At 40.5% G+C, this 27,274-nt stretch overlaps 2 protein-coding genes across 2 annotated transcripts; one reads left to right on the forward strand and one right to left on the reverse strand.

Moving 5' to 3' along the window:
• Window positions 1-3,478: 3,478 nt before the first annotated feature.
• LOC135517675 (mitochondrial outer membrane protein SLC25A46) lies at window positions 3,479-10,976 on the reverse strand. The gene is made up of 8 exons (XM_064942182.1): window positions 10,497-10,976; window positions 7,587-7,629; window positions 7,342-7,399; window positions 7,055-7,132; window positions 6,799-6,899; window positions 6,082-6,138; window positions 5,767-5,824; window positions 3,479-4,857 (listed from the first exon to the last, which is right to left on the reverse strand). The coding sequence occupies exons 1-8, from the start codon at window positions 10,744-10,746 to the stop codon at window positions 4,282-4,284; spliced, it is 1,221 nt and encodes a 406-aa protein (XP_064798254.1). The 5' UTR covers window positions 10,747-10,976; the 3' UTR covers window positions 3,479-4,281.
• A 94-nt stretch (window positions 10,977-11,070) lies between these two features.
• On the forward strand, window positions 11,071-27,163 carry tmem232 (transmembrane protein 232). Its single transcript, XM_064942187.1, has 13 exons — window positions 11,071-11,331; window positions 11,678-11,789; window positions 12,364-12,469; window positions 12,787-12,944; window positions 13,106-13,205; window positions 13,367-13,488; window positions 23,987-24,135; window positions 24,355-24,481; window positions 24,719-24,896; window positions 25,219-25,397; window positions 26,065-26,384; window positions 26,498-26,576; window positions 26,978-27,163. The coding sequence occupies exons 1-13, from the start codon at window positions 11,201-11,203 to the stop codon at window positions 27,161-27,163; spliced, it is 1,947 nt and encodes a 648-aa protein (XP_064798259.1). The 5' UTR covers window positions 11,071-11,200.
• The last annotated feature ends 111 nt before the right edge of the window (window positions 27,164-27,274 follow it).

The raw sequence follows: 27,274 nt of genomic DNA on the forward strand, positions 1-27,274 counted from the left end.
ACCACTGTGGCCATTGCTGACATTTGAGCTTAGTCAGACCACTTTATCATAATGAAGACATCGATCTGTGTGTGAGGGTATTTTCTGCACTGGGCAGACTAACACATGCAGCCTGAAGCATACCTTACACTTGACCACCATACAGTCCCCTCATCTAGCCTCCCCTGGAGAGAGAGCAGCTCTTGTGGTCACCTGATCTACAATGAACAAAAATATAAAACGCAACATGTAAAGTGTTGGTCCCATGTTTTATGAGCTGAAATAAAAGACACTAGACATTTCCCATACGTAGAAAAAGCTTATTTCTCTAAAATGTTTTTTACATTCCTATTAGTGAGCATTTCTCCTTTGCAAAGATAATCTACCTGACAGGTGTGGCATATCAAGAAGCGGATTAAACAGCATGATCATTGCACAGGTGCACCTTGTGCTGGGGACAATAAAAGGCCACTCTAAAATGTGCCGTTTTGTCACACAACACATTGCCAAAGACTTCTCAAGTTTTGCTGGAGTGTGCAATTGGCATGCTGACTGCTGGAATTTCCACCAGAGCTGTTGCCAGAGAACCGAATGGTAATTTCTCTACCGTAAGTCCAATCCAACATAGTTTTAGACAATTTGGCAGTCCTTCCAACCCAGCCTCACAACCGTAGACCAGACCCCGTGTAACCACACCAGCCCCACCACATCCGGCTTCTTCACCTGCGGGATCGTCTGAGACCAGCCACTCGGGTAGCTGATGAAACTGAGTTTTCACAACAAAATCATTTCTGCACAAACTGTCAGAAACCGTCTCAGTGAAGCCCATCTGCGTGCTCGTCGTCCTCACCAAGGTCTTGACCTGACTGCAGTTTGTCAATGTAACCCACTTCAGTGGGCAAAAGCTCAACTTTGATGGCGACTGAAACACTGGAGGAGTGTGCTCTTCATGGATAAATCCCGGTTTCAACTGTCCCGGGAAGATGGCAGCCATATTGCTGTATGGTATCATGTGGGTGAGCGGTTTGCTGATGTCAATTTGTGAACAGAGTTGACATCATAAACTAGGGAAAATTAACACAATAGCATTTTATCGATGGCTATTTGAAAGCACAGCGTAACCGCGACGTGATGCTCCTGAGGCCCATTGTAGTGCCATTCATCCACTGCACTCACCTCATGTTTCAGCATAATGCATAGTCGCAAGTATCTGTACACAATTCCTGGAAGCTGATAATGTCCCAGTTCTTCCGTGCCCTGCATGCTCACCAGACATGTCACCTTAATGAGCACATTTGGGATGCTCTGATTCTACGTGTACAACAGCGTATTCCAGTTCCTGCCAGAGTGGGACATCATTCCACGGGCCACGATCAACTCTATGCTAAAGAGATGTGTAGCGCTGCATGAGGCAAATGGTGTTCACACACTAGTGCTCTGGCGGTCCTGACAATTTATCAGCTGGCTCTTGTCATGCAAGACTTTCGGTCTCATGGTAATTGACCAATAATTAACATAAACACATTTAGCATATCCAATAAATCCAATTTAATAATACATCAATTTAATATATAACAATCCATTATTTATTTTAGATAAGTGCGGCAGGGTAGCCTCGTGGTTAGAGTTGGACTAGTAACCGGAAGGTTGCAAGTTCAAATCCCCGAGCTGACAAGGTACATAGCATAGGCTGTAGGCTTGTTCATTTAGCAGACAATATATGCATATAAGTCCCTTGCCATTATTTGATATTATATGATTTTATAGTAAGAAGAATATAATTAAATGTAGCTGAATAAAATATATATATATTTTTTCCCATTCCTGAGTGAGTTACGCTAGATTTAGATTTATTTGGCAACTTTAGTTGTGTTGATTCAAACATTAGAATGTCTTAGAAATCAATACATAAATAGGCTGCATGATGCAGCTATAGGCTATTGATGACTTGAGAAAGTCACAAAAAAAGCTTGCCCCCTTGTTCCTTGCCTCAGGCTGCACACACTGTTCTCTCATAAAGTGATCATATTATCACCCCATCAGACTATTCTCAATGTAATATTGTCTTTACTAATACTGTGTGAAATTAGTTTTGATTTCGAATGGCCCATTATCAAATAGCAAATGGAAGGCGCTTTCCCACCTTCTGGGTCGGATGCTCTTATTTCACTCCAAGCATCCACCACTGTTTGAGGAGCATGCGGCCTCTTGCTGCGAAAGGTGATACTCCGGTCATGACTCATGACTGCCAGTGTGGCGGTAACACGTCACCGCAATAGCCCCAGTCACACCTGAGACTGGTTTTCTGATCCGCCCCTAACTTTATTCTTATTTTATCTGTGACCAACAGATGCATATCTGTATTCCCAGTTGTGAAATCCATAGATTAGGGCCTAATGAACTTGTTTTAACTGGCTGATTTCCCTATATGAACTGTAACCCAGTAAAATCTTTGAAATTGTTGCATGTTGCGTTTATATTTTTGTTCAGTGTAACTATCCAGGTAAATCCCTTGGTACCTCGAACAGAATTCTTCATACCTCCTTTATGATGGCTGATTCAGTACTTTTTGCCTACCTATGATTTCCACTATAATTATTAGTTGAATTCCAAAAAGCGTTTTATTGGGAATATAATATATCTACCTGTGTGTAGAGCTGGCTGGTAGACGAGACGAGTGTGGGTGGATGGAACGTTGTATATAACAATGAAAAGCCCTATACTGAGGTCCAGTACAGGTAAATCAGATACATATTTAAATATACATTGAGTGTACAAAACCTTAGGAACACCTTCCCAATATTGAGTTGCACCTCCTTTTGCCGTCAGAACAGCCTCACTTCATCAGGGCATGGACTCTACAGGGTGTCGAAAGCGTTCCACAGGGATGCTGGCCCATGCTAACTCAAATTCTTCCCACAGTCGTGTCAAGGTGGCTGGATGTCCTTTGTGTGATGGACAATTCTTGATACACACGGGAAACTGTTGAGTGTGAAAAAACCCAGCAGCGTTGCCATTCTTGACCCACTCAAACCGGTGTGACTGGCACCTACTACCATACCCAATTCAAAGGCACTCAAAACTGCGATCCTTTTAATGGAAGGTGATGTCAAAGAAAATCCTGGATGGACAATAAAGTCCTATTCTACTCTAGCTTGTGTCTCGCCCATTCACCCTCTGAATGGCACGCATACACAATCCTTGTCTCAGGGCTTAAAAATCATTCTTTAACCTGTCTCTTCCCCTTCATCTACACTGACTGAAATGGATTAACAGGAGGGAATAATAATAAGGAATAATAGCTTTCACCTGGTCAGTCTGTCATGGAAAGAACAGGTGTTCCTAATGTTTTGAACAATTGGTGTATGTCTCCGAGGTAAACTATCTGAATGTTGGTTGGTATCCTACTGCATTTGGAGACAATGATGTAGCTACTTTATCGCGGTCAGTCCTTGGCATTGGAGAACTCATTGTTCAAATTACACAAACGCACACCAAATATAAGTCAGCCATTTAATTTTAGCAAGGTTCTCAAGCGATCTTATACATTTCCCTACTCTGAAAGTAAAGTTCTTAAACACTTAGAGGCAGTTCAATAATTTAAAATCCCTGAACTCAATCATCCATCTGCACAAATGATACATTATCTGCTCATGTTCCTAGTCTCGTACTAAATATCTTTAAATTGTTCCTAAATTTACAATGTGGATGCCAAAATGTGAACAACTTGATACATACCTACACACACAACATTATCACTCCTAAAGCAAAGAATAATTTAAAGACATTCTGTACATACATTTCTGGCACAATCCATCATCTGCTAGTGCTAACACAAACCCAAAACCAACAGATTGCGCTTTTCTGCTTTGTATGAATGTGACAAAGAAAGCGTGTGTCAACATGATTTGCAGAGAAGACTACTGACTGATACTTCACATAAATGATGCCAGGATGAGTTTGTTTGACAGATGGAAGGAAATATACACTTAACTTCCATGACTATTTGGGGACATTTGTTGATGCCATACGTTATAGAACATATTAAGTGCTTTGTGACACAGTGGAAGTGGTGACAATTACGTGAGGAACACCACTCACGGCAAACACTTGAAATGTGCTTCTGGACAGAAAAAAACAAGTCATATTTTGGTATTTTCCTTTTTTCCTCCATTTTTTTTTTTAGGACAACATCCTCTGCAGTGAGCACAACCCTGACTCACGTGAAGAAAAAAAACAGGTTTCAAAGGAGGGAACCACCGTGCCCAAAAAACATTTAGGAATATATTCCATTGTTTTGCTTTAAGCGTTTTTCAGCAAGGTGGAATAGATCACCTTGGTGATCTGTAGCACGGCGGCGTGTAGCGAGTACTGCACCACGATGGAGCCGAAGCCTTTGTAGAATCCCAGGGCTCCCTCCTCTCGCCGGATCACATTCACACAGTCCCTGATACCCTCATACTGCGTGTTGATGGGCAGGACCTCAAAGCCCAGGTCCGTGTTGTCGATGATGGTGCGCGTGCCCTGGATGTGGAGCCTGTGCATCACCGTCTCCAGTGGATAGAGGAGGACGTCGGCACACAGACTGGCCACGAAACTGGCCATGAGTTCAGGGAAGTAGGCGTCCAGCATGGTCTGGACGGTCTCCGAGCCGTCCACGGGCTGTTTGGCCGGGCTCCTCCGGCGCAGGAGGAAGAGCACTAGCTTCTGCACGGTGGAGCTCACCACATAGTGGAGGACCCCGTGGAGCACGGTGGGTAGCATGAGGCCCCACAGGGGCAGCAGGCGCTTGCTGTGGGGGATGCCCATGCCCATGACCCGGCCCACACCCTCCTTCACACAGTCCAGGATGCCAGGGTTGTCCCGGATGATCTCACTCTGGGGACACACAACAAGGGACAGCATTGGTATGGTATGGCAGAATAGTTAAGAATGGCCTGAAATTACATTTGCTTGTGTGTTTGGATTGGAATGACCAGATCTGCGAAGGAATCGTAAAATGTACTGATTCTTTGATACTGACAAAGGTGGAGTTTCCCAAAAACATAAAGATCATATTTATCTTTGGTAGACAATGGAAGAATGATGATCTTCACACAGTGGTAGGAAATTACCCAATTGTCATACTTGAGTAAGAGTATAGATACCTTAATAGAAAGTTACTCAAGTAAAAGTGAAAGTCACCCAGTAAAATACTACTTGAGTAAGTCTAAAAGTATTTGTTTTAAAATATACTTAAGTATCAAAAGTAAAAATCATTTCAAATTCCTTATATTAAGCAATTCAGACGGCACCACTTTCTTGTTTTTAAAATGTACCGATATCCAGGGGCACACTCATACACTCATACATAATTTACAAACAAAGCATTTGTGTTTAGTGAATCGGCCAGATCAGAGGCAATAGGGATGACCAGGGATGTTCTCTTGATAAGTGCATGAATTGGACCATTTTCCTGTCCTGCTATGCATTTTGGGTGTAAGGGAAAATGTATGGAGTAATAAGTACATGATTTTCTTTAGTAAACGTAGAAGTAAAATTTGTCAAAAATATAAATAATAAAGTAAAGATACCACAAAAAAACTACATAAGCAGTACGTTAAAGTATTTTTATTTCAGAACTTTACACCACTGTCTTCACGCTCACGATTATCTTTATGTTTTAGGGAAAGTCAGTTCGAAAGTGGAGGGGAGTTATAGATGCGATACCGATGGACAAGATAAGGGTGGCCAAAATACAACCGACCACAAACGGATCATCATTCATATAAGTATGGACTCACTGACCTGCACAGTTTCAATGAGACTAGCTGAGTAAAATGGCATGGCAACCACATAGGTCAAACTGTAAGAAAGAGAGATACACAATGACTGTTCAAGAGGTCCAAGCATTCTACCGAAATAAAGATGTTATCACCATCTGATACCAGCATTTACTAAGGGTAAAGTCCCTTAAATTACACTGCACCGTTTTGAGAAATATATCCATTGGCAATCAATAGTTATGCAACTGAATCCCCACTTTCACCAAGCATACTTTGTCACTACTTTCTACAGTATGAAAACCATCCATTATAAAACAAAGCAAATAAATGTTATTACCCTTTCAGAACCAAATGCCCAATAACTTGCTTGGGGTTCCATTTGTGGGAGAGTTCCCTGAGGAAACAAACATAGTCAGACCTCTATCCATGGTACCAGTTCATATTCGTTTATTGCATATGTTCAAATAAGGAGATTCAACAGGATTGTGACTTTTAAGAATTTATAAAGATTGGTTGAAACTAGTTTTTGTGTTGCTTGAACAGTTACTGTTGAAGTATGTGCTATAGTTTTGTATTATGTTGTGTGTGTGTGTCCCATTCATTTAAAGTTCTTAGTGGTCTTTGATTTTGGTACTGGGACGTCTTGATCATCTTACTGGAAACCTTGGAAGCTGATATATATGGCCCTTCTGAGTAGAATCGGCCACTTCAGCATGTTCTGGTAGAGGCTACATTACAACGTGAATGCAAGTTTGACACTTAACGGCATCTAAAATGACTCGCAGTAGATGTGCTCGATTTTTATCAACAGCATTAAAAAAACATTTTAAAAATGTGCTCATTGAAGTCTTGTCAAAGCTAATTCATAAGGAATAGGATATGGTGGGCGATCAGGCGATTACTAAGGACAATATTTGTTCAGACCCGTTAGCTAGGTATCTTGCGACCTGTAAGCTAGGTTTCTTGCGACCTGTTAGCTAGGTTTCTTGCGACCTGTTAGCTAGGTTTCTTGCGACCTGTTAGCTAGGTTTCTTCTCTAAAATATAATCCATACCGTGGTAGTGGAGTACATTCACTAATGATGCCTTCTGTGCCCAATGTGACTCCTTGTACCACAAAGGTGCTGCCCATTCCTTTCCATAAGGCCTTAGGACCCTGCGAGCAGAGAATTCACAACAATATACCAGCATAAAAACAAAATGCCAGCCCCGAATTCACATTTTCAATAAATATCCTTTGAACGTTTTCTTGCGATACACTGTCTGTTAGGACTAATTGTGAATGTTGGGATCATGAAAAACATTTATTACCTGACTCTTGGTGACATTATACATCACACTAACAGCAGTCAATGGGGACAGATGGTAGCACCTGGCATGATAATTGACCTGGAAGCCACAAAAAAACAAACAGAATTAGGAATAATGAACATTTAATATTACTACTTACTTCATTCATACTTACTTCAAGCGCACTGGAGCATTCTAATGGACAACTGTGATATACCCAGGAAGATTGATATATTGTATGGTAGAAAAGTCTACAGACTACACCTGAGGTGGAACACATACAGTATCTAACCTGACCGTATGCTTACCTGGCACTGACGACGGAACACAATGCAAGGGTGAGCCAGGACATTTTCAGTAAAGAGACTGGAAGAAGAAGTCATCGTGTGAATAAATTAATATTACACTTCTACTGTATATGGAATGTTCAATGACGTAAATATATTTTCGTAGAAACGTTTTTTCTCTTTCTTATGAATTCAATGTTGGATTATAGTCATCTCTTGACATTACTGGTGAACTACCGCCGTGGATAGGCCAAACACTGAATTACCTTGCAAGCCCGATACCAAATCCAGCAAATCTGTTCAACTGCTCTGAAAGAGAAAGAACAAATACATGTGAATATCAAACAGCAACATTTAATCGCAAACCTTATTTATTGCTCTATTTTAATAAGTCATAGTCACTCAAGTGACTATAGTCACTCAATAAGTAATAGTTTCTTATAACTATTTTGAGCGTCACAGATTGAGTAGCGTAGCAGCAGACTATTTTAATTGTGTTTGTTGTTTACAAACCGGGTATCTGGCACACGTATTAGTCAGATGTGGGCAATTCCACAGTATGAGAATTGCGCTGAGACTCCGAATTCTTCACTTGAAATCAATGCCAAACAAAAAACATTTACACTGAACATTTTTCAAAAACACATTTACTGGAAGAACTGCGCAGATGCAAAATTTGGTAACAGAATTTCGGTAAAATCTCCCTCAGTTTTCGCACCGCATTTCCCCAAAAATATTAAATATCCACTCAGAATGATGATTCAAAAGATGTCTGCAGAAAGAATGGGGTGTCAGCGATGACATATCTGATCTTAGAGATGCTGTCGTTGAAGAATATTCTCTGGGTTCTATTGGATAAATAACTATCCAACCATGTGCAAGCAGGTCATTTTCCATTTATTTTAACCAATCATGTGTCATCTGGGTCAGTGCAGTACAAGTTGAGTGCACTTCTCTATACGCATGCTGAAAGTCAGCAGTTAACTTGTTCTCTGAAAAATAGCATCGTCTTTGGTTAAACACAATTCTCTCCATCAGTTTACTAAGAACAAATTGATTGGGCGGCTGTTAGAGCCAGCAAAGGGTGCTTTACAATTTTTAGGCAGCGGAATTACTTTAGCTTCCGTCTACGTCTGTGGACACACACACTCCTTTAGGCTTTGGTTAAAGATATAGCAAATAATGGTGGCAATACAGTCTGCTACCATTCCCATCAAGGTTGAGAATACCTGGTGGCTTATCATTATTGATAAATACCCTTACAAAATGAGATTGACATTTATAAACTGCAGTAAAAGTGCAGTAAGTGCAATCAACTGTAGTATTTTGAACACAGTAATTGCAGAATAACTGCAGTTACACTGCAAAATTACTGAAGTAAAAAAAAAAGTGTTATTTTGGACGCAGTATTTGCAGCATGCTGCAATTAGACTGCACTCTAACTGCATTGTACTGCAGTTATACTGCACTCTGACAGCAATCTTCTTTCAAAGGGGTAACAATAGTTTTTCCAACTCTCCTACACGAACTAGATCAAATTCTAAACAGACAATCCTTCACTTTCATTATTAGATATTTTATACGAAGATATAATGGTTCACTGTTGTTGTTTCCCTTGAGTTTTTCCACTTTACTAGTGAAATGGTTCATTGGAATGATTGGCAATATTGAAAGGTTTTGTTATAAATGAACCATCAACTTCAATGAACGATGGAGATGAACTGTACTGTGCTGTCCAAACTTGTGAACATAGACGTCTTTACGGATCGGACCAAATCTGAACCAGTCATGGACGTCTATTTTTGGGCCAAATGAAGGCTGGTCCAGACGTCTGTGGACGTTGAAAACAAGGCTGGACAAGGCAGACTGACCAAATCTCAAGTACTTTTAAATGTCCATGGACGTCCGGTGTCGGTCGATGCGCAGTGGGTGAGGATGCTGGTTACAGTAAATGGAAAGAGAGGGGGCTCATACATAGGTCTCATTAAGAGCCGGGGGAGGTTACATTAATTGGAGAGAGAAAGAGATAGAGGAAGAGAGAGAGGGAGGGGTTGTCTAGACTTTTCAGATGACAGAAAAAGAAAACAGTTATGAGCTGAACATAACAGAATGCCAGTGGAAGGGAAGACAGTAGCAGCAAACCAACTGTGGTTTGTGACTACTATGATTTCCCAATGTATCCAATTCAATAGTAGAAATTCCATTAACGCTTTTTCTGAAATTCTGTTACCAAAATTGATATTAGTGAAAAACACTATAACTAATTGAAAGGTCTACCTTCACTTGTTAACTCTATGGGATGGAAAATGGTTGAAAAATGTATGTATGCCTTACTTTTCTCAACAACAAAAAATATAGACACTTAGCTTTCATCTGACATGCTCCTATGAACTTCATATGTTGTTGCTCATGGGCCGTTTTACATGGAAATTACCATTGTTAAAGACACCCACAATATACTCCCTCCTGAGCTGTGTCAACAATATGCCATTAGCTGTAGTGTAAGCCTATTTGACATCAATCAATGTTCACAAATCCACAACTAACCTAAAAGGTACAAATAACCAGAAAAGTGACTTTATAATATATGAATGATAGGCATTTAGATTTCTGTTGCACTCTACAGATGTTCCAGTAGGCCATGTTGCCTACTTGAGAACTGCACCTTGGTCTACTCTAGCCTCCCTCTCTCTTGGTCTTGTCTGACAACATAAATGGCTGTCAGCCATCTTTCTCTGGACTTGGTTGGACACTAACGGCCCAATTGTACATGCAATAAAGAACAATGCCTCAGCCATAAAACACACACACACACACACATACACATATATATATATATACACATATATATATATATATATACGTTATAGGCCTAGTTTGTGCTCTGTACTTCAATTTTTTTTGTACTTCAATGTCACTGAATCCCTATATTGCACACATATCAGCTGTGACTGGTAAATTATTGTAAATATAGATTTAAAGGCGAAGAAGCAAAACGTCTTCTACTGACACGGACTCTGCAACATTTAAAAAGCTAACGTTAGCTAGCCAGCTGAAATGTGTGAATGCTTTCACTTTCGAAACACTCATGACCCAGTGATGATACTGTGTCGTTGTCGTTGCTGTTAATGAAAAGGGCCAGCATTGCTGGAATGATCATGATGTCGATCCCCTACCGGATGGAGGAGCCGTGGGCAGGGTATCTTGAGCACCAGGCGCTGCAGGGGCCGCCTCAAATGGGGGCGTGCGGTCATCAAAATGCAAATTTCGGCTACCTGGAATATCTGGCGGTGTTGTTACCCAATTCTGTAGGTCAACACTAGAGGAATTATTAAATGACCTTCCACTGTAACCCCCACTGAAAGCCGTATCCTCCCTACCCCTGTAACCTAAGCCATCGAAATTGTCCGGACGCCGAGAAGTCATGCTGCCTGAGAGCTAAATAGGAGTGACAGCTCCCTAGTATCACGATTGGTCAAATGTGTGTAACTTTATCGCTCTCAAAATCTACGAGGAACACATTAAATATAAAACTTAACCACTGTAAAACATCAATTTCACCCGCTAGCAAGCTAGCCACTCTAAATGACGTCGTTAGATAGTTAGCGATATAGCTAGCAAAACAACGCGAATGAACTGTCAACTGATCAACCGGAAGTGGTTTCGTTCTATTCCGCGTCCAAATTGCATTGTGGGATATGTATTTTTTGTGCACTTATTTGACATCGCTGCCATGCGTCCATGGAAACACAGCAAACAAACGAGACAGATGTATACGAGATGAGAGTGAAATTCCATAGACGTAGGCGAGGGAAACAGGTGTCTACAAAATGATGAAAGCTGACAATGTTGTCATTTTATATTTATAAAACTGTGCAAAATGCCTATAATTAAAGTTCCAGTTGTCCATAATTTGGGTATAATTTCCCAAACACACAAAGAGGATTTGCAAAAAAGACTTTTCAAAAAAGCTCAGGAAATAACAATCACAACCAATTCAAAGGCTACCAGGTAAGGACTGAGTTTACTGCACTGTCCCTTTTTGATATTAATTAAGTAATGTAGCCTATATGTGTGTAAAGGTCTGGACCATATGGCACAGGTGGTGGTGAACTTGCCCAATAACCTCAGAGTTGCTGGTTCAAGCTCTGTCTCTGCAAAATGAGCTAGACTGGGGGATTTAGGCGACTGCCAGAATTATGTTTTACTGTTTCAATCTCGATATATTTTTGTAAAATGTATATACCCATACCCCTTCGTAAAAAAATGCCTAGCCTACTACTGTATGTTTGTTGTCTTCACATGTTTGTTGTCTTCACATATGCCTACTGTATGGTAAAATGTATATATTTTACAGAAACCCGTTTGAAATAACAGAGGAGTTTATCAGAAAGTACAACAATTCCCATGGCTCTGAGGAACAAGAAAAGTATAATGAGCTGGCACGACAACTACTTAGCCGAAGCAAGGTGTTTACCTGGACTTATCTAATAATAAATGCTCATATTTTAATTTTCTGTTGCAAACTATCCAGGGGTGCGTTCAGTTCGTTTAAACGTTTGTTACATTACATAACGGCTTATACTGAACAACACATTTCACCAAAACGTTCTTCAAATTTCTTGAACAGACTTTGAAGGTACGTATTTAAAGAGCAGCGGCCATGCTGACAGCGATCCCCAACCCTCCCCCTTTCCCGTTTAATTGGACGTACCATAATGTTTTTCGTACTGAACGCAGCCCAGGTGTCAATGTCCCGCATTCATTTCTCAACCATTTTTCGTGACAGTTCACAGAATTTCCAGCAGATGGTGACAAAATCAAATATGTGTGGCTATTTAACTGGACACTGCGGTTGGGGCCAATCCCATTTAAATTACAGTCAATTCAGGAAGTACACTGAAATTCCAATTCTCTTCTTGCGGTTCAATTAGGAAAATTTGGCATAGGAATTTGGTTTACTTCCTGAATTGACTGGAATTTAAATGGAATTGACCCCAACCCTGCTGTACACCTCACGGTAATCGTATTTTTCCTCAACAGCGCAGAGCTGGACTGAAATGCATGGGTGAGGGCTACCACGTTCAGCTTCCTCTGGCATGGGCAGAGCTGCTGTTGCTTGGTTTGTGCCATGGTAAAATTCAAAATGGTAGGTTATTATTGAGAGACCTAATGTGCATAGAGTGCACTTTTCAATAACTGTACTGTAATGATTGGGCCGGGCCCTGGTTTATTTTCTGACCATTTGACCTGACCATTAAAAACCCAGAGCCCTATAGATTACTATAACTATGTAATTAGAGCCTAGAGGATTTCCTGGTCAGGTCACATGGTCAGGAAAGATTTAGGGCCTTGATAATTATAATGATTATGAATAATATGTTAATGCCATAGCTGTTAATACTGTCGCTGTTAAACCATACTGTTTTGGTTTAAATCAAGACAAACATTGTGTTACCTCTTTAGATTCCCTGGATTCCCTTCTGATGTCACTGGACCATGCTCCAGTGCATGCAGAACAGATTCCCGCCCTCTTTTACCTGGGAGAGTCAGTCTTGTACTGGGTCTGTACTGATACGTCCCAGAAGCCCAATTTGTACACCTGCGAAGTGAAGATACTGAAGGTAGAGTAGACAGATCTAGGTTTCTTTTAAGTACGTGTCACTGTGTGGGAAAAAATACCTTATGTAACAAGTTTACAGAACAGCCATACTCCTAAAACAGGGTAAGAACTTGAATTGTATTATATTTAGTTCACCTTTGCAACTTTATTGTGCTCTTTTAGCTGGGATATTTGGTCTTCTTGAGACTATTTCTCTTTCACATCTCTGGAAACCTGAGTGGATACCAAAGAAGCAAATCCCATCTTCACGTTTTTTTAAAAGGTAGAGTACTAGATGGATAAATAGTGATTCATTCTACTTTTGCATAGCAATATACCGTAATAGTGTTATTATTGTGTGTCTTCCCATGCAGGTTCTACTAATTGATGTGAACTGTGTTGTTGAAAAACACAACTAATGGCTGTAAACGGTTTCCCTTTTAGCTCTGTCTCAGTGTGAGCCATGCTACCAACCGTATCCAAACATCTTGCTCTCAGTGCACTTCATGTTACGTTCAGGGGAGATCATTTGTGGACTGGAACCTTTTGAAGATGATTCAGCATCAGTAAGAGTTACATACAAATTCTAACAAATCTCCTAAAATATTTATTTTGGTCCTGATGGAACAGTTGTTAAGAGCGCTGCCCATAGTATATACCCTTAATCAAGTAAAAGTACTTTAAAGTACTACTTAGGTCGTTGTATCTGTACTTTACTTTTTATATTTTTGGACAACTTATACTTTTACTTCACCACATTCCGAAAGAAAATCATGCACTTTTTACTCCATACATTTTCCCTGACATCCAAAAGTACTCGTTACATTTTGAATGCTTAGCAGTACTGGAAAATGGTCCAATTCATGCACTTACCAAGAGAACATCCCTGGTCATCCCTACTGCCTCTGATCTCACGAAACAGACGTGCTTCATTTATAAACTATGTCTGAGTGTGCTCCTGGGTATCCGAAAATTTAAAATAAAAAAACAAGAATATGGTTCCGTCTAGTTTGCTTAATTAATATAAGGAATATGAAATTAATTATACTTTACTGTTGATACTGAAGTACATTTTAGCAATTACATTTAAGATGATATAGCTTTAGACTTTTACTCAAGTAGTATTTTACTGGGTGACTCACTTTTACCTGCATAGAGTGCTGCTGGTAGAAAAAGTTGCTTTCGATAATACTCTTCTAAGTGGCATATATTCATTTAAATCCAGTCTATCCCAAAAATGATTTTGGTTTAAGATTAGTGTAAGATTAACATTGGAAAAGTGTATTCAAGTTCACTCAAATGCATGTCAATATGTGTAATTTTGCACTGTGTCATAACACAACATGACTTATCTAGGTGACTAATTAAGCGATAATGCCCTCGAAACCGGTATTTGGAAGAAATATATCCTCCAAACACCGGCTTCGAGGGCATTATCACTTTTATACAACGGGTTACCAACATATTCAAATAATGATTGCAATATTTTCTTAAAATTTTTATTTTGATTCATTTATTCATACTATCTCATCCTTTCAGGAGATATAGTCCCGACACAAATCTATGGTTGCTACCCAAGCCGGCAAGTCGTTAGTTTCTATCGGTTTGGTTGCCAGAAACGCGACCCAGTCATTAAGTCTTTTTGTTCTGTATCTATGGACGCGACCCAGTTGTTCATTCCAAATGTTCCATTGCCATACTGGCTGGCAACCTTCTTATCCCTTGCTTGCTAGCTAGTCAACTGCAGCTAACTTACAGGCACGTCAAACAGTGCAGCCAGAATAACAGCTAAGTAGCTGTATTTGCATTTGTTTAAGCTGTTTTCTAGTGACATTTATTTGGATACACCCACAGGCCTGCCAACTTTTGAAGAAAGCTCGGAGTGAGATTTGCTATGTGAATTTCCTTGCCCCCTGGCACAACCGCTAGACGGGGGACTGGGGGGGTCCTCCTCCAGGAAAATGTTACTTTTTTAAAGATAATGCAATGCTATGTATTTTGACATGGGTACGACCTATGACCAGGGTGGACAATTAAAAACCACAGTTCAGGTGAAAAAAAGAAAAAAATAAGGGAAGCGCTGCTAAGGTTCACAATAGTAGGTTTTTGTAGACAGAAGGTGCTAAGGTTCACAATAGTAGGTTTTGGTAGACAGAAGGTGCTCTTTGGTAAAAGGTGTAAATTGGTCCTCAAAAGAAAAGGAGGACCAAGGCACTCTTCATATGATTAATTAAAATGCCTTTATTTGTATGGCATGTCCAATGGAAACAAAGTTTCAAAACTCTGATGCGTTTCGGCTGCATGGCCTTCTTCTGGGAGTACAAAGATATGATAATACAGTGCCTTGCGAAAGTATTCGGCCCCCTTGAACTTTGCGACCTTTTGCCACATTTCAGGCTTCAAACATAAAGATATAAAACTGTATTTTTTTGTGAAGAATCAACAACAAGTGGGACACAATCGTGAAGTGGAACGACATTTATTGGATATTTCAAACTTTTTTAACAAATCAAAAACTGAAAAATTGGGTGTGCAAAATTATTCAGCCCCTTTACTTTCAGTGCAGCAAACTCTCTCCAGAAGTTCAGTGAGGATCTCTGAATGATCCAATGTTGACCTAAATGACTAATGATGATAAATACAATCCACCTCTGTGTAATCAAGTCTCCGTATAAATGCACCTGCACTGTGATAGTCTCAGAGGTCCGTTAAAAGCGCAGAAAGCATCATGAAGAACAAGGAACACACCAGGCAGGTCCGAGATACTGTTGTGAAGAAGTTTAAAGCCGGATTTGGGTACAAAAAGATTTCCCAAGCTTTAAACATCCCAAGGAGCACTGTGCAAGCGATAATATTGAAATGGAAGGAGTATCAGACCACTGCAAATCTACCAAGACCTGGCCGTCCCTCTAAACTTTCAGCTCATACAAGGAGAAGACTGATCAGAGATGCAGCCAAGAGGCCCATGATCACTCTGGATGAACTGCAGAGATCTACAGCTGAGGTGGGAGACTCTGTCCATAGGACAACAATCAGTCGTATATTGCACAAATCTGGCCTTTATGGAAGAATGGCAAGAAGAAAGCCATTTCTTAAAGATATCCATAAAAAGTGTTGTTTAAAGTCTGCCACAAGCCACCTGGGAGACACACCAAACATGTGGAAGAAGGTGCTCTGGTCAGATGAAACCAAAATTGAACTTTTTGGCAACAATGCAAAATGTTATGTTTGGCGTAAAAGCAACACAGCTCATCACCCTGAACACCATACCCACTGTCAAACATGGTGGTGGCAGCATCATAGTTTGGGCCTGCTTTTCTTCTGCAGGGACAGGGAAGATGGTTAAAATTGATGGGAAGATGGATGGAGCCAAATACAGGACCATTCTGGAAGAAAACCTGATGGAGTCTGCAAAAGACCTGAGACTGGGACGGAGATTTGTCTTCCAACAAGACAATGATCCAAAACACAAAGCAAATTCTACAATGGAATGGTTCAAAAATAAACATATCCAGGTGTTAGAATGGCCAAGTCAAAGTCCAGACCTGAATCCAATCGAGAATCTGTGGAAAGAACTGAAAACTGCTGTTCACAAATGCTCTCCATCCAACCTCACTGAGCTCGAGCTGTTTTGCAAGGAGGAATGGGAAAAAATTTCAGTCTCTCGATGTGCAAAACTGATAGAGACATACCCCAAGCGACTTACAGCTGTAATCGCAGCAAAAGGGGGCTGAATAATTTTGCACGCCCAATTTTTCAGTTTTTGATTTGTTAAAAAAGTTTGAAATATCCAATAAATGTTGTTCCACTTCATGATTGTGTCCCACTTGTTGTTGATTCTTCACAAAAAAATACAGTTTTATATCTTTATGTTTGAAACCTGAAATGTGGCAAAAGGTCGCAAAGTTCAAGGGGGCCGAATACTTTCGCAAGGCACTGTACAATGTCCTCTTTTGAACAGCTTTTTCCAATCAACCCTGATTTGAAGAGGTAGTGGTTACAGAATCCACTGGACAACCCTAGTAAGCAATACTATACACATACATTTAAAAAAAGTTAAATCCTGTAGATATGTTATCAAAAATGCTAATCGAGGCTTAAAGCATCAGAACACCTAGAAAGGTAGTTCTAACCTTGAACATGACTGGGCAAAGTGTTAAGAATAGGAGAGCCATCTATTTTATAGTACACTAGCAAACGGACCACAGCAGTCTAAACATAGCTGAGGGTAGTTGAGCAATATGCCCACTAAATGACAACAAAGGGACCTCTCACGACCTTACAGGAAAGGTGAGAAATCCATATCTTCATTTAAACCAGGGTACTTAGTGGCCAGTCGTTTGTAAATTCCAAAAACTTTCCCTTTGGTTTAGTTGTTGAAGACGGTCCCCTTTTCTAATTGGGACCGGAACATTATCAATACCCATAACTTGTAGGGAGGCAGGGTTGCCATGGTGTAAGGACTTGTAGTGTCTTGCCATGGGGTAGTCTTCATTGCCTACCCGAATGGTGTACTTGTGTTTCGCTAAGCGGTCTTGAAGGCTTCTCTTTGTCCGTCCAATGTAGAACACCTTGCACTGTGGACATTCCAATCTGTAGATGACATGAGTGGGTTTGCAGTTAATGAAATGCTTGACGTAATACTCCATTTTGGAAGCTGTGTCAACAAAATACTTTTTCTGTGCAATATTTTTGCAATGGTTTCACTGGTTACATTTAAAAGAGCCCTTGGGTTTGTGGTCAAGCCAAGTTTTTTGAGAATCACCAGGAAGATAACTGTGGACTAATTTGTCATTTAGGGTAGGACATCTCTTAAAGCTTATGACTAGTGGCTCAGGGAAGACTCGTTATATTAGCATATCACTTTGGATGATTCCACAATTCTTTTTAATGATTATTTTCATGTTCTCTGCTTCAGTTCTGTATTTTGTAACAAAGTACACTCTCTCTGGTACATCATGGTGTGTTTCGCAACAAATTCCCCCTGTCAAGACGTCCGGCCCTTATACATGAATATTTCAGGACCTCAAACACTGTAACCGAGATTCAAGAAGCGTTTTTCTAATTCAGCAATTTGACACTGTAGTCTATTCCCTGATCGCAAATTCTGCGGACTCTTTGGAATTGGCCATATGGAATGTCTGCCCTCAGAATGGTATTCCCATCTGTAGGCTTCCTAAAGATTGATGTGTGCAAACAACCTTTGTCATTTTTACTGATGTCAAGGTCCAAAAAATGAATGTCTTCCATGCTGTACTCCATAGTTAGTTTGATGTTAGGGTTAATGCTGTTAAGGTATTGGTGGAAGGAAATAAGTTCATCTTCTGCGCCGGACCAGAACAGGCAAATATCAATATAGTGTCCCAAACATATAATCTGGTCAAATAACAGTTTTTTAGAAGGATCCAAAATGAAGTCATTTTTACCATTTACATAAGTACAAACCAGCGTAGGAAGGGCTGTATAGCAAGCTTCCATGGCACATCCTTTGACTTGTTTAAAAATATGGTCCTGAAAGACAGATGTTATTATTAAGAGTCCATTCAGTCAGTGAAACAAAGAATTCTGTGGGAGGCATCTCAGTTTCAGGCCAGGTACTCAATGGTACATTGCTGCCAATCCTTGTCTGTGTTTAATGGTGGTGTATAGGGACTCCGCCTCCATGGCAACTTAAAATAAAGCTGTACCTATATTGTTCAATTCCTTAATGTTGTTCAATACATCTGTGGTGTCTTGAAGATAGGCTGGGAGTGACGTCAGATGAGGCTTAAGATTCTTGTGGACATTTGGAAGATACTCATTGTCTGAAAAGTAGCCATTCTCCTTAGCGTCAATTCAGCTTTGAGATCCTCTGTAGGGTTGGAGGTCGGTAGAATTCATCATTGTATAATTGATGGTAGACTTCTGTCACATATGTCTTTACTCCACACTACGGTAGCACCACCTTTTGTCTGCTTTTTTTAACCACAATCTGTCCATTTTACCTTTATTTAGCTCGGCAAGTCAGTTAAGAACAAATTCTTATTTTCAATGACGGCCTTGGAACAGTGGGTTAACTGCCTGTTCAGGGGCAAAATGACAGATTTTGTACCTTGTCAGCTCAGGGATTTGAACTTGCAACCTTCTGGTTACTAGTCCAATGCTCTAACCACTAGGCTACCCTGCATCCCCCTCTGTTTTAGAAAAGTTATATCGTGTTTGGTTAGAGTAAATTTGACCTTTTAGTGTGGTATTCTGGAAAATGGGACAAAAGGTGAACTTGGGCTTGAAAGGTGTTTTTGACGGCACAGAAACTGCCTGACCTGAAACACCGGTGTCTGTAGTTGGATAAATGTTTTGCTTGTACCAGGCCTTCAGATGTAGAAACAAAATAGGTCAATCTTTGTATTGAATTCATTAGTTGAGTACGTGGCTGCAAAGGACAGTCCTTTAGACAAGACCCTTACACAACCAGCATAAAGGGGTTCTCCAGAAATGTTGATCACAGCCTTGTTCTGGTCCTGCTTTGTGTGGTTGGATAGTCTTGATTTCTTCCTCCGTGTTGGCCTCTTCCGCGTCCTCTCCCTCTCTTGTTGGGGAACCTGCGTGGCTCCTCTTCCTGGTCTAAAAAATCTTGGGAGGAGCCAGCCTCTGAGCGTCTGGGGTGATCCTCATCATTGCTGCTCGTAAATTTGATCTAGGCTTCCTCCTCTGTGGGTGTGATTCTGAATTCTTGCGGGTTGCGGATTCTCCAGGTCAATGGGATGGTATTCTTCGGCTTGCGTTAATATTATGATGGTCATTATGGCCAAATAGTTCTATTCAGACCAGAGGACATTTCTCCAAAAAGTACGATCTTTGTCCCCATGTGCAGTTGTAAACCCGTAGTCTGGCTTTTTTTATGGCGGTGTTGAAACAGTGGCTTCTTCCTTGCTGAGCGGCCTTTCAGGTTATGTCGATATAGGACTCGTTTTACTGTGGATATAGATACTTTTGCACCTTTTTCCTTCACACGGTCCTTTGCTGTTGTTCTGGGATTGATTTGCACTTTTCGCACCAAAGTATGTTCATCTCTAGGAGGCAGAACACGTATCCTTCCTGAGTAGTATGAAGGCTGCGTGGTCCCATGGTGTTTATACTTGCGTATTATTGTTTGTACAGATGAACATGGTACCTTCAGGCGTTTGGAAGTTGCTCCCATGGATGAACCAGACTTGTGGAGGTCTAAAAAATAAAAATCTGAGGTCTTGGCTGATTTCTTTTGATTTTCCCATGATGTCAAGCAAAGAGTCACTGAGTGTGAAGGTAGGCCTTGAAATACATCCACAGGTACACCTCTAGTTGACTCAAAATATGTCAATTAGCCTATCAGAAGCTTCTAAAGCCATGACATTGTTTTCTGGAATTTTCCAAGCTGTTTAAAGGCACAGTCAACTTAGTGTATGTAAACTTCTGACCCACTGGAATTGTGATATAATGAATTTTATGTGAAATAATCTGTCTGTAAACAGTTGTTAGAGAAATTACTTGTCATGCACAAAGTAGATGTCCTAACCGACTTGCCAAAACTATAGTTTGTTAACAAGAAATTTGTGGAGTGGTTGAAAAACAAGTTTTAATGACTCCAACCTAATTATATGTAAACTTCCGACTTCAAATGTAGGTGGTAAGGCCCTGCAATAGACTTGCGTCCTGTCCAGGGGGTGTACTTTACATCAAGATGCCTCACGCTACAGAAACAGGAGATTGGCTCCTGCCCAATGAGCCATTCCGGCTCACAAGCCAAAGCTCTTACAATGCTACTCCATTACTACTTATGCCATCTATATTGTTGAAGATCCTTTCCATCATCTTACTCTAAATAGACAAAATATGTGTTTATGAGTTGTGAGACCCCTACCATCTCTGCCTAGCTTGCGCACGTTACTAAAATATCAAAAATGATTTTGGATTCCTGGAGCATTGAATATCCAATGCTTATTTGTATGACTTATTCAAAACTGTCCAAAAATGGCTGCAATAGTAATACAAATATCATTAATTTTCAAAGACACAAGTACGCATATCAGAAATGTGATTACACTGCCAAATTGGGAAGAAGTGGAATAATAGAATAAGTGTGGGGAGTAACGGTAGTGTTCTTGGTGACAAGCACAGTAACTACCGTCTATTTTAGCCCATTGTTAAGAATGAGAATTGTTCCACTGATCAGACTAAATAAAGTAAATAGATAATAAAATCCCCCGATGACAAGATTACATTAATCTGCCCCTACAACCTAGCCAAGGAATTGTTATATTCATTCCCCCCTCTAGAATCAACTTACACTTTTCGGTTCAAAACTGTTTTTACAAAATTATTTTCATAGTTACAAATAAGGTTACCCTACCAAACTTCCCTGCTAAAACATACTGTAGGTCAGTGGAGGTGCCTCAGAGGAGGAAGGAGAGGACCATCCCCCTCAGTGAATTTCATAAAAATGGTAAAACATTCAAAAAGCTATTTAGATAAAACTATACCAAATATATTCACATATCACCAAATAATTTATTCAAACACACAGTAGCCTCAACAGCACTCTGTAGGGTAGCACCATGGAGTAGCCGGAGGACAGCTATTTTCCATCCTCCTTTTGGTACATTGACTTCAATACAAAACCTAGGAGGCTCTTGGTTCTCACCCCCTTTCATAGACTTACACAGTAATTATGACAGGTTGGAGGACGTCCTCCAACCTATCAGAGCTTTTGCAGCATGAACTGACATGTTGTCCACCTAATCAAAGGATCAGAGAATGAATCTAGTACTGAAAGCATGAGCTACAGCTAGCTAGCACTGCAGTGCATAAAATGTGGTGAGGAGTTGACTCAAAGAGAAAGACAATAGTTGAACAGTTTTGAACGTATGAATTTATTCAAAAATGAAGGAGAAGCGAGAGAGGGCGTGAGAGTGTCATTTTTTTCTTCACTTTTAGTTTCACTTACTTAGCTAGCAAATGTAGCTGGCTTGTTTAGTTACTCAACACCCGGCTAAGACAGTGGAATGCTATGTTAGCTAGGTGGCTATGACTATCCAACACATCACTGGAACTTTTCCATGTCAAGGTACGCTTTTTGTTTAATTCATTCATTGCCACCGGCACCTGCCGGTGTAACTACACTGTGACCTTGCTGCATGATTGTAGTGGGTTTACTAATGTATTTGTTTTCTTAGCTATGTTGATTAGAATGTTACCAATATAGCTAATACAGGTACAACAATGTATGCTGTGTGTAGCGGTTATGACATGGTTTGGCTTGGAAAGGTTTTTTCGCCTGGTCACATAAAGTCCACAAACAAAGGGAAAAGATGAGAGGATGAGAGTGCATAGAGGCGAGAAGGAATACAACGTGGCTGCTATGAAAGTGAACTGTGTTTATGCATGATCAGGTGGGTATTCTTCCACCGATTCTGTTTAAAAAAATGTCTTAAACGAAACGGGGAAAAATTACCAGAATTTGTCCAATAGAAACTCGTTTGCAACTGTTGGACGAATGATTACCCCCTATATAACCTAGGAGCAGGCAAGCATGTGCAAGGCGGTATTGAATGGGTCACTGTCTGTCCATGTGTCCATGTGTCTGTCATATCAAATTTTTCTCTCAACCTGTGTGCACCTATGTTGTAAACTTTCATTCAGGCTAGGTTGTAGCAACCTCGTGATGGGTATAGGGAAAAGTTTATCATGCAGTAGCCTAAACCTATCGATGTTACATTGAATTGGGTGAATGGAATATGAATGACAGTCATCAAACATGCTGTAATAGAAAAAAGAAAATCGTCACCCATCATCATAAACGGCAGTGACCGCCACTGCTGTAAATCTGTCTTTGTCACAGCCTAAATGCCAATTCGAAGGGAGTAGGGACTAATGCGAGTGTGGATTAAATCGACTTTAGTACATGCTGTCAAAAGGCTGCATTCTGCAATAATAGTGACGGGAGTAATAGCATTTTTTTGCCATTGTACATAAAACAGCACTACCGTGCTGCTCCTTTTACAGTTTTATAAACTCAGCGGAGAACATTCTCGTCTGCATTCAGCTACACCCTAATTTTGAGGGGCGTTTCTTTAAAACATGCATTCAATCCCCTTGATCCCTTACATAACTAGACCAATCATATGCTTCAATGTGCCGCTGTTCACTGTGCTGTTGCAAAACAGGACGGTAGAGATTCCGCTCGTGATGTTAAATTGCAGGCGCAGATGCTCCGATTTCAAAACGATTTGGAGCACAGTTGAAAAGTTAACGCGCTGACTATACAATTAACTAATTCGAAAAATAAAAGCAGTACTTTTCAATGCGTGAGAAGAGGGTCAAATGTGTGTGTCCATCTGCCAATGTGTGAGAGTTGGCAGATCTGCATCCACAACAATGAGTTTATGATGGGCGATTTCGCCTGGCATAGAAAATGTGCTCTCATCAGGACACTATTGTTCAGAGGAGCTAGCCAACAACACAGCAAACACAATCACTTCAAACTGAAGCTGCAAACTAGCTGCATTTTGTTTCGTTCGACCTGTTTTCTATCGACCATTCTTTCCCGATAGCCATACAAATTATGGCAGCTGATACATGATTTCATCTGGCTGAGAAAAGCTGCCCGCCTGTCATTCTCATCCCGACCCTTACACAGTTTATTACTATGGGACAGCTCGAGGTCGAATTTCAATACTGAAACAATGTTGCAAATGTCAGTGAGACAATATGGTTTATACAAATATCCACTATTGAAAACCAGTTACTAGTCTAAGAGAAACCGGAGATAATGTCAAGATGCTTTGTACAGTGGAGATCAAGTTGAGCAATTCATATAAATTGCCTGGCTGGGTTGATGAGACAGTGGATTGCGCAGTGAGATGGAACAGAGTAAATAGGCATTTCAAAGTCATAGCTTTAGCCAGTGGTAATTTGTGGAATAGACACAGGCTGGAATAAAGTTTCAACCAATAAACGTCCAAGATTAGACCCACCCATTGTATGCTGTTTTCATATCCCGTAGCTACGTCCTGATGCTTTCCATATGTGATCTGTTGTGTACTGTAGGCTCACGCAGACTGTCAGGAGTATGACATGAACCAGGTGCTCTGGCATTGTCTTCTCAGTTGGTACTGCGTACAAAACAATGTCCGCCAGCTCTCCCAAGTGGCACAGCACCTCATCATGCTGAAAGAGGAGCTGCAGAAAGACAACTGGTTGGTTTGGGCTGTGTATTGTAATCTTGTTCTCTCCAACAGTCAAATGTTTTCATTAGTGCAACATTAGTTCCTACATTACTCCTGGCCTATCATTCTTCATAAATATATGAATGTTTATTTTATACCAGTATCAAGTCATAAATACTTGTGTAATCATCCAAATCAAAGTGTTTTATTGTAAATGAATACATTTTATTTAATCTTTTTTAAATCCAGGGTGGACTGTGCTTTGGGATTAATGGTTCTGGGTGAGGCTGCAAAGTCCAGCTTGTTGTGCCTTCAGATGTTGATGAGTCTCCACATCAACCCAAAGACAGAGCAGGATGGGATTATAGAAGAAAATGTAAAGCTATTAACTGCCATACATATTACGGGCTGGTTACCCAGACCAAGATTAAGCCTAGTCCTGGACTAAAAGTTATTTTAACTGGAGATTCTCCATTGAGCATGCCTTTTTTTAGCCCAGGTCTAGGCTAAATCTGGTTCTGGTAATGCCGACCCATAATCCACAAACCAAATGAACTTCTCTCTCTTTTCATTTCTTTCATTCGTGCTAAAAGTATGTCATTCTCTTTTCCAGGAAGGTATGTCTCAGAGTGGTTGCTGGCCATGGCAGTTGGAACACATCTATACCACTGTGTTAGCAGACATATGCCAGCATAGCAGCAATGCAGAGATACAGAAAACAGCTCTGCTGGGAAGTCAAACCCCTCCAGGATATCACAATACTGATGGACTGCTTAAACTTCTGAACCACTGTAAGTCCAGGAAGTGGCATGACGGATGGAGGTAGTGGAAAAACAAGCAAACAAACACTGTAACATGAGCATTGTACAAAAATAGCCACATTTGTTTTGGTTTGTGGGAGTTATAGATTTTTCATCATCTTCAGATTTGATGCCTATATGACTTATTAGCCTAAACTTCCATTGCATACATTACAGCAAGAGTACGATCCAATGAAACAGCTTGCGTTTAGCCATTATCTTTACACCAAAAGTCGAAAGCAGTAATTCCCTATCCTGGTCTCCAGTTTGTCAGGGTTTTCACTGAGTGTGGTGTCATCTGTTCATTCGCTAGCTGGCGCCGAGGCCTGGCAGCTGCGCTACAGTGCTGTTCAGGCTTTGGTGTGCGTATGCCGAGGGCTCAGCGGAGCTGTGTTGCAGGAGGGGCTGAGGAATGTGGCCTGGATCACTCTGCAGGAACACCTGTGCCAAGAGACTGACCAGAGAGTCGGAGATGCCGCCCGGGTTATAGAGGTGCCGAGTTGTTTTTGATATCTCTTAAGGTCCAGATCTTTTCCTAGTCCTGTCACATGGTCAGGAAAAACTCTGGGCCTTATTATTCCTCTCAAATGTCAACTTACTCTCAAAGAAAAGAGATGTCTTTGACTTTTCATATACAACTGCTGTGTTGTCACAACCGCTTTTCCCTTTACAAAGTATTGTTTAAAGCACAAACATATCTGCTTACCAGGTTGGAGCTGAATAACATCATTAGGAAAATCCTGAAAGTCCTGAAATTTGTCACAGTCTATATATAGTATGGAATATTCTGAAAACGAATATCAATTACCTGTAAACTGAGAGGATTCAGTCCTAAAATCCAAACAGAATCAGCAACTTGGCTACTTATTCACACATTTATTGTTAGCTGAAATATAATTTGCATCAGAAAAAAATGTAAAACTGGTTCTTACTTGTGATCGAAACGAAGGGAACAAAGGCAGTTTTTGGTGATTTATGGATCCAATTAAAGATGAGCAAATTTTATCATTAATGTGGTTATTACCATGGCATTGTTTAATACTCTGTCCAAGTGTTTGCAAATGAAATGCACAACTACTAAATGACTTAACTTATTATTATTTTTTAAACATAAGTTAAGGCACTGCAATATATATGTGCTATGTTATTTGTTTCTTAGGCTGAAATGAATGTTTCAAAGAGCAGTCTTCTCAGAGAGGGAGGGAAGCCATCATCATCTACCTCTGCTTCTAGCGTACCTGCTAGTCTACCTGGCCAACTGATCACCTGGAGGTTAGCATGTACCCTCTCTCAGCTCTACCTTCCCCCCACGCCTCTCCAGCTCACCCCCCACACCAAGGCCAAGAAGGAATCACCACCTCCCTCCAACAGGCCTCGGCTGGAAGCCTGTCCTCCACTGCCTAAAGAAACTCTCCCTGGCCCTGCCAGTAAGACGCAGCATCCAACCAGACATCCAGAGGAATATCACAGTGCCCCGGGGTACAGGAATCAGATTTTGGCTAAATTGTTCTATGTTATGACTACAATAATTGATGTAACTATGGAAAAGAAGTGAAATGTAATTGAACATGATGTTATTACATTTATCCTAGAAAAAGTAAGAAACATCAAACTTACATGGACTTCAATGCACGTACAGATGTTGACTTGATGAGAGTTGTGGAGGACCAGGTGAGAGCATTACATTAAGGCATACATAAAAAGTGATTCACGCAAGGTATTACAAACCCGATACATGCAGATTACAATTATGAATGTCAATTTTGTATTGATAATGTCCCTTGCATAAATAGAGATGTGCCAAAAACAAATCATAGAGTGTAATTAGAAATGAATGTCCTTTTCCAGTGTGTGTGATGTGTTCCTTATGGTGGCATTGTGCCTGGGGATATACTGTACCCTGATTGCTTTTTGAGGATGTTCTCTTGCTAAAAGCGTATTAGCCAACTGTGCATGGTTTAGTATATTAGCAGTGATAACTTAATCAAAGTCATTGTAATTTCTGACGATGGTTGAAAATAACTATGGTTGGGACGGAAATTCAAGTCAATTGTATTTTCATTTCACTACAGTGGCAAAAAGAACTACAGATCAAAATGGCAGAGGAGGAAGATGCTGAACAAAATGAATTAGAGAAAGTACAAAAGGAAAAAGAGGAACAATTCAAAGAGATTATGAGGAGGCGGGTGGAGAAAGTCAAGAAGGACACCAAACCATATGAGCTGCCTGAATATCAACAAACGGGAGGTCAAATCTGAATCTGAAAGAGACATGCGTGACTTGTGCCATGCTCTTTGTTATAATACTGATCCAAAAACATTTTTACCATGGTGATTGCATCTAGCATTATTTTGGAGGGAATAGTGTCT

The sequence above is a fragment of the Oncorhynchus masou genome, chromosome 28, assembly GCF_036934945.1.
Source record: "Oncorhynchus masou masou isolate Uvic2021 chromosome 28, UVic_Omas_1.1, whole genome shotgun sequence".
NCBI lineage: Eukaryota > Metazoa > Chordata > Actinopteri > Salmoniformes > Salmonidae > Oncorhynchus > Oncorhynchus masou.